This window comes from Populus alba, chromosome 10 (assembly GCF_005239225.2).
Source record: "Populus alba chromosome 10, ASM523922v2, whole genome shotgun sequence".
Lineage (NCBI taxonomy): Eukaryota > Viridiplantae > Streptophyta > Magnoliopsida > Malpighiales > Salicaceae > Populus > Populus alba.
This window is the reverse complement of record NC_133293.1, coordinates 11,775,994-11,789,124: the sequence shown is the minus strand read 5'-3', so window position 1 is coordinate 11,789,124 and position 13,131 is coordinate 11,775,994. Positions and strand designations below refer to the sequence as shown.

At 35.7% G+C, this 13,131-nt stretch overlaps 1 protein-coding gene across 1 annotated transcript; it reads right to left on the bottom strand.

Annotated features, from left to right (window-relative positions):
* Window positions 1-5,531: 5,531 nt before the first annotated feature.
* LOC118046477 (uncharacterized) lies at window positions 5,532-6,632 on the bottom strand. The gene is made up of 3 exons (XM_035055398.1): window positions 6,481-6,632; window positions 6,104-6,301; window positions 5,532-6,016 (listed from the first exon to the last, which is right to left on the bottom strand). Exons 1-3 carry the CDS (start codon window positions 6,508-6,510, stop codon window positions 5,753-5,755), a joined length of 492 nt encoding a protein of 163 aa, XP_034911289.1. The 5' UTR covers window positions 6,511-6,632; the 3' UTR covers window positions 5,532-5,752.
* Window positions 6,633-13,131: the final 6,499 nt, after the last annotated feature.

The window sequence follows — 13,131 nt, the reverse complement described above, 5'->3', positions numbered from 1 at the left end:
TTTTGGACTTAGCTAACTGTTAAGTCCATGTTCTTTAGATCTAGCATGTTTGTCAGATCCACGTTTTCTTGAGCTTAGCTGACTATCAAGTCCAAGCTAATTGTCAAGTCTAAGTTCTTTGGATCTGACATGTTTTTTAAACTCATGATACCTTGGGCTTTACTGATTTCTAAGCTCAAGTGATTAGGGTCTGACATGTTTGCTAGATCCACGTTACTTCAGACTTGATTGTCTGTCAAATCTACGTTATTTAGATCTAACAACATGCTATCTTAGGCTTGGCTAACTGTCAAACCTAAGTTCTTTAGGTTTGATATATTTGCTACATTTATTTTATTTGATTAAGATTTTTTCTACTTACAAAAATTTTAACCAAATATTTTGACTCATCATATTTGAAAATAGTATATCTCATGATGACAATTATATACTAACCTCGAATCAAATACAATCATTTTATTATTTAAAATATCCTACTCAAACAACAACAAACTCACAACTTTATCTGTATTATAAAACACTTTAAAATAGATCAATGTTTTACTATAGTATGTGAGGTAATTCACTATAGATTTGCACAATATAATTATTATTTTACCCTTTTTCATACAAAGATTTTGCTTTACTAGCAGTGGTGGAATGGTATTTTACAAGGAACTTAAAGATCATCTGCAAATTGTTTAACAATCAACAGTCAAATGTAATTTACATTTTTTTTTTGCACAGTTTAATTACATAGATAACATTAAAAGGAAAAAAATGAAAGGCTAAAAGGGCTTTTGCATAATTTCCTCCTCTTTTTTTTTTTTTTTTTTACAAATAGTAGAATTATTTCATTGTCTTTAAAGTAAAATTAAAATAAAGGACGAGTCAAATGATATTTTAGTATTTTCCTCATTGTTTTTTGTTATACTCTGTATGGATTAGGGGAAAATTAGTATTTTCATAAATAAAATATAAAAAATCTGTTAGAACATGCAGAGCACACACCAACAAATAGACGCCACCAGCGCCCTTCGAGCAACATGTACAATGACCAAAATTTCCCAAAAATTGTGTTGTTCGAAACATCCAATGGAGGCGAAAATGCTAGGGTGGTGCGTGTAACTTAAATCATGGCAGTTCAGCAACAATTGATTTTTTTTTCTCCTCCCCTTATTTTCTCTCAACTCCACTTGAAATTAGTGCCAAGTCAGCAAAAAATTAAGGTTGTTCTCCATTTTATTTTGTCTTTCAATTATGCTCCTCTTTCTTTTGATTGGTCTTTATTTGTTTTAAATTGTTTTTTCTTCTTCAATTTTATACATTTTCATTTGATTTGATTTTGTTTTGTTTTGTTTTTATATCAAATATGGTACTTATTATTTTGATTTTTTTTTTGTTTTTATCCTTTTTTGATTTATTTTTTCTTTCAATTTTATCCCTTAATATTTTTTTTCCTAGATTTGGTCCTTATCTTTTAATTGTTCTTTTTTACACTTTTCTTAATTTTTTTTTTCTTTCAAATTGTCTCTCAATATTTTATTACATTTATTTTTTTTATCCAATTTCAGTTCACATTCTTTCAAAATTCCTAAACACCTAGCTGCAGGAACACTCCTGCTATCCATTGACAGTATGCTATTCATTATAGTCATAAAGAATAATAGTAAGAAAATCCTCATTGAGAAGCTGACAAGCACGGCGTAACAAGAGTACTGTTTCTTGACCCGGGGCTGCATCAGATTTTTATTCGGATTCAACCAACCGAGGGGTCACCTTTTTTTTTTTTTTTTTTTTTTTTATGGAAACCCCAGCTAGGATTAATGTCAATAAACGTCTCTATCCCTCCATCAAAAAAATTGCTAAATATTTTACTCGTTTGTTCCCATGCAGCTAACCACAACAAACTCAAGATTCACGGCTAACTTCGTTTAAATATTTATATATCTCCGTAGCATATACACATGGACAAGTGACTGAATAAGTTGAGCAATAACTCCTGATACCCAGCCATTCTTAGCTTGGACAGTTAGCCCATCTTGCCACTCTTCCACAACATAATATTAAAGGTGACCTGATCCCCTGCTAGTGCTGCCTGCACGTATTCTTGTCCAACGATATGTAGCCCACAAAGTCACAATGGAGTTAGATTCGATGTTTTAGCATACGACTTTATGAGCATGTTGTTGATATAATCATAATTAATATGTGGTGCTCGATTTTCTCCTTGAAGTCCTTTTTATCCTACTTTCCTTGCATTAAACTATAAGTGTGCAGATCTTATTGACGTTCTCATATCTTTTTATTAGTCGTCTGAGCAACTTGGAGAATAAAAATGACAATAGTTATCTGAGGAGGGTTGCTAGGTTAGCGACGTCTACAAACGTCCATAAAACGCAACGAAAATGGAGGTTCTAGGCCGTGAAGCTTTTTAGGAATTCAAACGGGGCATTTCACTTGTATAGAAAGTGTCCAAATTAATTTTAGAGAGAGAGAAGTCCAACTTATAAGAAACAATGATTTATTATATATATATATATATATATATATATTTGGATACAACATTATAATTAGTCTTTATATTTTTAGATGACATGAAATTGAGTATTTCTTTGAGAAGAAGAGATAAATTTACAATACAATCTAAATACGAGGAGTAATTAATTACATGTTAACACTTTGTTTAATATGCAAAAGCTTAATCTTGATAGATTCATATTATTATAATTAATTAAATAGCTCTCTCAATTCGGTTTATCTGTTCTTCTATGATTAATTTATTATAATAATTTTACCAACTCTAGAAAATATGGCGTCTCACGATGTTACCTTCAAAGTTTAAGTGGTGCAGTAAAAATAACGAAGTCGTACGCAGTTTCCTATTCTTGGATTTGCAAATTAAAATGGAAAGCCCCATGAAATAAAAAGCAAATGTAAGGCCATATATAAATAGGCTTGTAACCTCCTTTTCCTTCCCCTTTTCTAATATTAATATTAATAAAAACAATCTATTTTGTTCATAAAAAATAACTTACAATTGATAAATTACAAAAGCATCTTCATGTGAGGTTTGCCACTAATAGTATATATATCCTTGTCATCCATCCCAAAAACTACTATATCTGGTTGTTTATATATATATATATGGTTTGTAGTCATTCCATGCAATGCATGGGTACGTAATTAAAAAAAGTTTAGTTTTTAATTTTCTTTCATTTCAACATTTAGTTCAAAAATACAAAATTATTAAAATATAAACATAGAAACATAAATGAATAACCACGTGAAATTAAGGTAAAGTCTTACATCATTGGTATGTAATGTTTCAGAAAACCAGCAAACCCACTTCCCCCATTATGTTGAGAACGTGAAACATATGAAAACCATGCAGCAGTTATGCTATGTCAAAGAAAACTGCACCAAAAGTTGTTCGAATGTGCGGGGATGGTAGTTACTGTTGAAAACAAACTAGATTTTTTGTTTTTTTTTTTAAAAAAAAAAAAAAAACAGAGGAATTATCTATCAATTAAGTCGACAGAATTATTTTCTTAGACAGAATAGCATGAATTACTTTAGGCCATATATAAATAGGTTTGTAAGAACCATTATACAAAATACATTAAAAAAAAAAGACTTCAAGAGAAACATATAAAATATATCTTCCTTTTAAATTCTATCCTGTTATTTAGCTTTGCAATTATTGGAATGATAAGTTTCTGAACTGATTTTCTTCGAATAGTTACATGTTGAAGTCAGAAATAACAGCAAGTTAGGTGACCAAAATTGTTGACAAAGAGAGGAGGTAGATGTCATCCTTCACCCAATCTTGCACTATAAATAGAGCTACAATTATGCAGCAGAAAGTGTTCCAAGATCAGTGAGAGAAAGAAGCAGCATAAAGAGAGGGAAATTTGTATAAGAGTGAGGTAGAGCATCTGTATGTTTGTGAGAGGCGTGTATATACCATTTGTAATTTTTAGGACATTATGCTTATGGAAGTTGTCTACCCTTTTCTGCAGATAGGAGATTTTAGTATTCTGGTAAGATATGGTTTCAGTGTACCTAAAGCCCTTTTCTTTAACTTCCTCTCAGCATTGGTAGCATTAGCAGGAACCGCACTGGTGAGTACTGTCTTCGTCGTGTCCGGTCAGTGGAAATCCTTTACAAGTTTGAATTGAAAAAAAAAGTCAACCGAAAGCGACTTCCATTGCTCTAGGCTTTGCTCTGGGGACAAGATCCAGGACAGTCATCTTTGATCGAGGTCAAGTTCCGTTTTTGGAATATGTTCCCTGTTTTTGTGGCAATATAACTTAAGTGAAACTAAAGGGCTTCTGATTTCTATAGGGATTTACTGCAGGCGGATTTGTGTACATTGCTGCTGCTGGAGTCTTGGTGGAAATGAATAACAGCAAGTCAACATTGAGAACTTCAGCAGTTCACATAACCTCGCTAGTACTAGGGATGACTGTTGCCCCTTGGTGGACTTTTTTTCACCTTTCCCTTCAAAGCTTTCAGGAGCTCAGCAAAAGAAATGTAAATGGCGTAAAAAATTTGTTTAAAATTAATTTTTTAGTGTTTTTAAATTGTTTTGATGGGTTAATGTTAAAAATAATTTTTTAAAATAATATATATTATTTTAATATATTTTAAAATAAAAAAATATTTTAAAAAACAACTATTATCATAATATTAAATATGATCTAGGTATTCATTTTCCAGTTTATCAATATAAGTTTTGAACTGGACCAACTGCTCACAGGAATCTGGGTTCTAGTTTAAAAGCAGTCTTGCCCAGATAAATAAATCAATAAAAAAAAATCAAATAAATAAAGCTGCTGGATAGCACTATCGATGAACTATCATTGATAGTGATTTTATAAGCCTACTGCAAAGATACCTAATAGATTGATATAAATTGAATATCGCAGTGGATGTTCTTAGGTTCTGAATCATAGGCTACTTTGCAGATAGCATCCAGTTCATGATCTTTGCAAGTCTCCGTATTAGGCTTGGTACAACTCTAGCGAAATCTTCGAGACTCTTGGGCATGAAAAACTATGCTTAATTATGGGATGTTGTTCTGGTTACGTGCAGGCAAACTTACAATGCGTTCCTTCTAGTTTTTCGATTAGGTCTTGAGTCTCTTGACTCAAGTATTTTGAAGAATTACTAAAAAATAATAATAATTTTATTTATTTATATAAATAAAAACATAATTCATATAAAAAATGAGTTTTTTTTTATTGAAGAAACATAATTTTTTCTTTCTCTTCTAACAAGATTTATAAAGATGTTTAAAATAAATAGGAACATAATTCATATAAAAATGAGTTTTTATATAAATATCATTTTAATTCTAATAATAAAAATAACACTAAAATAATTAAAATAAAAATAAAAAAAAATTCTCACATGTAACTTTTCTTTTCATAATGGATTACCTCACGCGATTACGGATTCATAATGGATCCGGTGGAACATTTGTTCCATGCAAAACATGGTGTCTCTGTTTTTTTTTTTTTTTTTTTTTTTTTGCAATGACATAAGGCTGGACGATATCATACAGAAATATATATATATATAAACCAAAATCATAGTACAATATGAGGACGATATCCGCTGCATATCTATGATATTTCTTTCCCTATTGAACCCAAAATATAAAATCACGAAGAATTCCTTTACCACTCCACAATGGAATGAAAAGAAGATATTAAAGATGGATGGACAGAGACTTGGGATTCCTAAGTAATTTATTCTACTTACCTTGTTAACACTGATCGAACTTGTCGAATTCTTGAAGCATTTGAAAAATGGTGACGTTCTGAGTTGGTATAGCAGGAAGAGAAGCCACTCTTGCCAAATTAGGTGCTACTACACGGTGGTCCGGACGGGTAAGAGTATGATGCCTCTTACGCACTGCTCGGACTTGGGGTTCTGCAGCCACCACGAAGATGCCTTGTTTGTTCATTACTGCTGGTAGTGGTGGGTCGTCTGCTCTCTTCTCCAGGCTCTCCTCATGCGCCCTTCCATTCTTCAAGATGTAGCATATATTTATTATGTCAGAATGCATGCATCTACATGAGTTCTTTCTTCTAGCAAGAGTTAAGACTATTTTTACCTTGATAACAGAAGAGGTTGGCATTGGACATTTGACGGGACGATCTTCATCCTGTGGTTCCATTGGATGTTCCACTGGCCAGAATTCGACATCAAATTCAACTGGATGATGATGGTGTTGTAAATCCATATAGCCACCCCTGGCTCTAGTCTCTCCGCTCTCAATTAATAATGGAACTCCATGACTTTCATTCTCTTCCTAGGAAAATGAAATAGGAACCAACTTGGATTAGCATTGATTATATAGCTATATGTGCTCAATAAAGTAAACATATCCAGAAAAATATCAACCACAAGAACAGCATATAGGTGATGAAATCAACTTTTAATTACTCAATTGGTTAAACATGAAAAAATGAGAGCAATTAAGGTACTTACAAAATCATCCTCCCCACATGACAAACCCATAGGAAACGTTCATATGCTCATGCCAGAGGCACAAAAAATGTAGCTTTGAGTGTGTGTGTTTTAGAGAGAGAATGTAAAGATAAAAGAAAGAAAAGGAAAAGTAGCATGAAAAGGAGGAGTACCGAGGGAAGAGAGGTGGCATTGGCAATGTGGGATCTCATACACAGTGAAAGTCGAAGAAAGATTCCCACCATTCCCTCCTTTTCTTGATTTTGTTACTTGTTTATTTACCTCTTTTTCTTCCTTTATCGGGTCCCTATATGGCTATATCTCTGTCTCTCTCTCCATGAACGAGAGACAGAGCTTTCTTGCTTTTAAGAACAGTGGCAGTTTTGGTTGAAAATCTTACAATCTGCCACTTTGTTGCTTTTCTTGGTTTCGCAGAAGATGAAAAATGCAAATAAAACATACATACATGAGCTTTGTTATCTTGAGCCAATATATAGATGCTCATTGTAAGAAATTACATCAACTTGCAAAAAAACAAAAGCTAACAGAGCGGAAAGCACGAGATAACTGTTAATGGTAATAAGACAGATGCTCATGGAAACAATTCAACTGCAGCTGTAAGCCAGCAACGTGGAAACCAACATGGAAACGAATCAGCCCTCATGGAAACAAATCAACTGCAGCAGTCAGCAGCAACATGGAAACAAATCAAAGAGACGTTGGCTAATTAGAATCGCCAGCAACAATGGAAACAAACCAACTCTCATGGTAACAAGACACAAACAGAAAGAGACGTTGGCTTGTTATGGAAATAAATCAACAGCAGCAGCAATGAAGTTTATGACAGGAACCAGAAAGAGAAAGAGACGTTGGATTGTTATGGAAATAGATCAGCTAAGAATGGCAAGTCAATGTATCCAAATTAAGCAACTTGTAATGTTATAAAAAAACAGCAGCTCGTATAGAAGAGTAAGTTGTATATTCACGTTAATATTCAAAGAAACAGAGAAACCTTTCTTCCATTGAAACATCCTTATCTTTCTTCAAATTTCCGCTTGGTATCAGAGCCCGTGTGAATATACATCTTAGCAGAACCAACAACATGTCAACTCTGTCACTCAATGTTGGTAATTTCATTACCCTCAAGCTCAGCCCCACAAATTATCCACTATGGAGAGAACAAGCCTTAGCTCTTGCAGAAAGTCAAGACTTGGTTGATCATCTCATCAATGAAGATTCAATCCCAAACAAATATACTGTACCAGATTCTACTACCACCACAGATTCTTTACCAAGACTAACAGAAGAATATATTGTCTGGAGGAAGGCAGATCGACTACTTCGTGGCTGGTTGATTGGTACTCTTTCAGAACATACATTAGGCCTTGCAGTAGGCCTAGACACAGCCTTTGCTGTCTGGAGTGCTCTAAAGAATGAATATGCAGAAGACTCCCAAGAACGAGAATTCACCCTCAGACAACAAGTCACCTATTTTCGCAAAGAAGATGACAGAACCGTTGGAGAACACATTCGAATCTTCAAAGGACTATGCGATGACCTTGCAGCTATTGGGAAACCAATTTCAGATAAAGAAAAAATCTTTTGCCTCCTCACAAGTCTCGGCCCTCAATATGAAACCTTCACTACCACAATGCTGAAACCACCAAGACCTTCTTACTCGGAGTTGGTCTCTCAATTACAGAGCTTAGACCAAAGAAGAAGCTGGTTCACCAATCAAACAAATAACTCATTCACTCCTCAGCTGGCATTCTACGGGCAAAAGCACCAGCGCCCTCAACATCATTTTTCAGGAAACCATGGCAGCAGACAAGGCTTTATATCTACCGGGAGAGGATTCCATGCACAACAACTAAAGATAAAACTCATACGTACACTGCCAGATCCACTTCAGATTCAAAACAGAAACGACCTCCTCCATCTGGAGAGCATCGAATGACTCCTGCAGAACGTGAGCTATACAGAGATGAAACCTGCCAGTACTGTGGTGTTCCAGGTCATATTGCAAAGATATGCTGGTGGGTGCCTAAACGATCAAATCAACATGGAGACCTACCACAAGCTTTGGCTGCTCTCACCTTGGACAATACTATCACTGAAACGGAATGGATCTCTGATACAGGAGCTTCCAACCACATGACAGGTAATCCAGGTATGTTAAAAAATATTCGCAATCACTATGGTTCAGACTCTGTTCTTATTGGTGACGGTTCTTCTATATCAATACATGGTGTTGGAGATTCCTCCATCACACAGAAAAATAAAATACTGCCACTTAATGATGTATTGTTAGTACCCGACTTGAAAAAAAATTTACTCTCTGTAAGTCAGTTAACATCTCAATTTCCTGTTAATTGTGAATTCTCTGACGTTGATTTCTGTATTAAGGAACGACAGACAGGACAACCCGTGATCACAGGATGGCGCAAGGGTGACCTCTATGCTCTATCCACCATGCCTGAGCTCTACTTTTCTAATCGTTTCAGATCAGGACCAGCAGATATCTGGCATCAACGCCTAGGACATCCACATTTTTCTGCTTTACAATTATTGCACAATAAAAGTTTGATAGATGTTAAAGGAACCACAAAATATGAACATGTTTGTGACAGTTGTCAATTTGGAAAACTTAGTCGATTACCTTTTTTTCGTTCTGAACATTCTAGTTCTGGTATTTTTGAAAAAATCCATTGTGATTTATGGGGACCTGCTCCTGTTTTATCAATAGGAAAGTTCAGATATTATGCGTGTTTAGTAGATGATTTTTCTAAATACACTTGGATAATCCCATTACTACATAAGTCTGACTTTGCTGATGCTTATTTTGCCTTTGAGCATTATGTTACTCGACAATTTAACAAGCATATCAAGGTCTTTCACTCTGATGGAGGGGGAGAGTTCATAAATTCCAAACTATCATCACACTTCCTCTCAACAGGAGTGGTTCATCAGATATCATGTCCTTATACACCGGAACAAACAGGTATAGTAGAAAGAAGACATCGAGTAATACGAGAACTAGGTATGACCATGTTATTTCATAGTGGTGTTCCTTTATCTTTATGGGTTGAAGCTTTCACTACTGCTGTTTATCTTATGAATAGATTGCCTTCTTCCGCACTTAAATTTGAATCTCCATATTTCATGTTACATGGTAATCATCCTATATACTCATCTCTTAGAGTCTTTGGGTCTAAGTGCTTTCCCTACACATGGGATACAAAACAAAATAAATTTGACCCAAAAACAGTTCTATGCATTTTTGTAGGATATAGTGATAAACATAAAGGATACAAATGCTTTCACCCTTCTAGTAAAAAAATGATTATTTCTCGTCATGTAGTCTTCGATGAGTCATTTTTTCCTTATAAACAAAAAATTCAGAACTACATCACTCCATCTCCTACACATGTTATAAGCATTTTTGATTCATGGCTGCCACCTACTATCTCTAACTCTGCTGCAGAAATACAACCCCAATGTCCACTCCACCATGCTCAAGCTCATCACTAAACACTTTACCATTTTCTCTTAATTTACCTGATGTTTATGCAGAACAACATGCTAGTGCCGTTGAAATTGCAGAACACCACAATGCCGATGGATTGGCAGAGCAAGTCACTATACCATCTTGTCTCAATTTACATGATGATGTTATTACTAATACAATTGCAGAGCAGCAGGACAGTGTTGATGTAGTAGCCGAAACACAACAAGAAGAACACAACCATGCTGTTGGAGTGGGAGAACACAACAATGGTGTTGGAATGTCAGAAAAAGTAACTGTACCATCTTGTCTTAATTTACATGCTGATTATGTTATCACTAATACAGTTGCTGAAACAGTAGCCGATACACAACAGGAAGAACACAACAATGTTGTTGGAATGGCAGAGCAACACCTTAGAACTGATAATATAACTGAAATACATTTGGTAGAATCTGACCATGAAGATGAAATGCATCGACAACACCTCTCTCACTCACAACCCAATCCTGCTTCTCTGGAATCAGACTTGCAACTTGGTTATTCTCCACGTGCAACCCCTCCTTCACATACCATGGTTACTAGATCACAAAGAGGCATCCTTAAGCCTAATCCAAAATATGCCTTAATATCCTCTAGGACTTCAGCAACCATTCCACGTGAGCCTTCTAACTTTCGGTCTGCATTAGCTCACCCTGGCTGGAAAGCTGCAATGGACGAGGAACTTGACGCTCTCCATAGAAATCAGACTTGGGAACTTGTCCCTCGCACACCTGTCATGCATGTTATTGGGTCTAAATGGGTTCTAAAAACAAAACTCAAACCTGATGGTTCATTAGACCGCTTGAAAGCTCGATTAGTAGCAAAGGGGTATCACCAAGTTGATGGATTGGACTATACTGAGACTTACTCTCCAGTTATCAAACCAGGAACTATTCGTATGGTTCTCTCCATAGCACTAGTTAACAAATGGTCCATACGTCAACTTGACGTGAAAAATGCCTTCTTGCATGGTTTTGTTTCAGAAGACATATATATGGAACAACCTCCAGGAACAGCTGATCCACGGTACCCATCACATGTGTGCAAGCTCAAAAAGGCTCTTTATGGTCTCAAACAAGCACCCCGTGCCTGGTTTGATCGGTTTAGTATCTTCCTTCTTAAATATGGGTTTTTTTGTAGTCTTGCAGATCCATCACTTTTTATTTTTCACTCTAACTCTGATACTTTAATCCTTCTTCTTTATGTTGATGATATACTCCTCACAGGATCGTCTGTTCCTCTGGTTACGCACCTGATTCAACTGTTGAGCTCCGAATTTGCAATGAAAGATTTAGGACCCATTCATCATTTTCTTGGCATTGAAATTACTCACACATCTGAAGGACTCCATCTCTCTCAATCACACTATGCGCTGACAATCCTGGAACGAGCTGGTATGGTGGACTGTAAACCAATGAGCACACCGCTTGAAGCTAAGACTAAAATGGCAGCAACTGATATGCTATTGCAAGATCCACAATTTTTTTCGTGGGCTTGTTGGTGCTTTACAATATCTCACACTCACAAGACCTGATATATCTTACAGTGTCAATTTTATCTCTCAATTCATGCATGCTCCAACTGTTATACATTTCAAAATGGTTCATCGTATTTTAAGATATGTCAAAGGCACAATTGACACTGGATTAAATTTTACTTCCCATTCTACACTTGATCTTTGTGCTTTCTCAGATGCAGATTGGGGAGGTTGCTCTACAACAAGACGCTCCACAACTGGATACTGCACATTCCTTGGTAGTAATCTCATTTCCTGGTGTGCAAAGAAACAACCCACTGTCTCTCGCTCCAGCACCGAGGCAGAATATAGAGCTATGGCTAATACAACGGCAGAGCTTACATGGCTAACCTTCATTCTACAAGATCTTCACATATCACCTTCTTCACCACCTATCCTCTACTGTGACAATCTCAGTGCCTTACACATGACTGTCAATCCTGTGTTTCACGCTCGTAGCAAACACATTGAATTGGATTACCACTTTGTACGTGAGCGTGTTGCCCTTGGTCTTCTCATCACTCAGCACATCTCCACCCATGAACAAATAGCTGACATCTTCACCAAACCCATGTCCAAAAGTGCATTGGCTTACTTCAAAGACAAACTATGCCTCCGACTCCGGCCTAGTTTGAGGGAGGATGTTAATGGTAATAAGACAGATGCTCATGGAAACAATTCAACTGCAGCTGTAAGCCAGCAACGTGGAAACCAACATGGAAACGAATCAGCCCTCATGGAAACAAATCAACTGCAGCAGTCAGCAGCAACATGGAAACAAATCAAAGAGACGTTGGCTAATTAGAATCGCCAGCAACAATGGAAACAAACCAACTCTCATGGTAACAAGACACAAACAGAAAGAGACGTTGGCTTGTTATGGAAATAAATCAACAGCAGCAGCAATGAAGTTTATGACAGGAACCAGAAAGAGAAAGAGACGTTGGATTGTTATGGAAATAGATCAGCTAAGAATGGCAAGTCAATGTATCCAAATTAAGCAACTTGTAATGTTATAAAAAACAGCAGCTCGTATAGAAGAGTAAGTTGTATATTCACGTTAATATTCAAAGAAACAGAGAAACCTTTCTTCCATTGAAACATCCTTATCTTTCTTCAAATTTCCGCTAACACCTTGCCTTGATTCAAACACTCTTACTAGACGTTTGTTTCTTCCATTGTAATGAGCATCATATGTTGTAAAAGTAGGCAAGTTGTATGCATATGCAACAATGCTTTAGCCCTTTCTCTGTGTTGTTCTCTCTTCTCTAACTAAAAAACGGTTTGGTGGTGACCAATTTTATTAAATTCGTCCGGTAAGGTCTGATCACAAATTCAATTCATCCTCGATGTTTTTTAAAAAATCGAAAGTATTAATAAAAAAAATCAAAGAAAAAAATCAAAGTTTTTCACCAGATTTTATCGTGATTGCGAGTCAAGTCAAGTTTTTTGTGAAGCACAAACTAATTTAGACTCTGGATTGATCCACCCAAGAGTCCGGGTTTAATAATTATGATGGGGAATGAATGTTCTATCCCTATGACATCTTCTGTTAGCTAATTGGCTTGTTTATTGCCTGGAAATTGTAATATTCCGTCGTTTGATTCTC

Excerpts from the sequence above, each read along its gene's own strand:
- LOC118046477 (XM_035055398.1), bottom strand. The coding sequence starts at position 6,510 with ATGGGTTTGTCATGTGGGGAGGATGATTTT. Across the intron at positions 6,302-6,480 it reads CATGTGGGGAGGATGATTTT|GAAGAGAATGAAAGTCATGG; the intron begins GTAAGTACCTTA and ends TCATTTTCCTAG. Across the intron at positions 6,017-6,103 it reads CAACCTCTTCTGTTATCAAG|AATGGAAGGGCGCATGAGGA; the intron begins GTAAAAATAGTC and ends TACATCTTGAAG.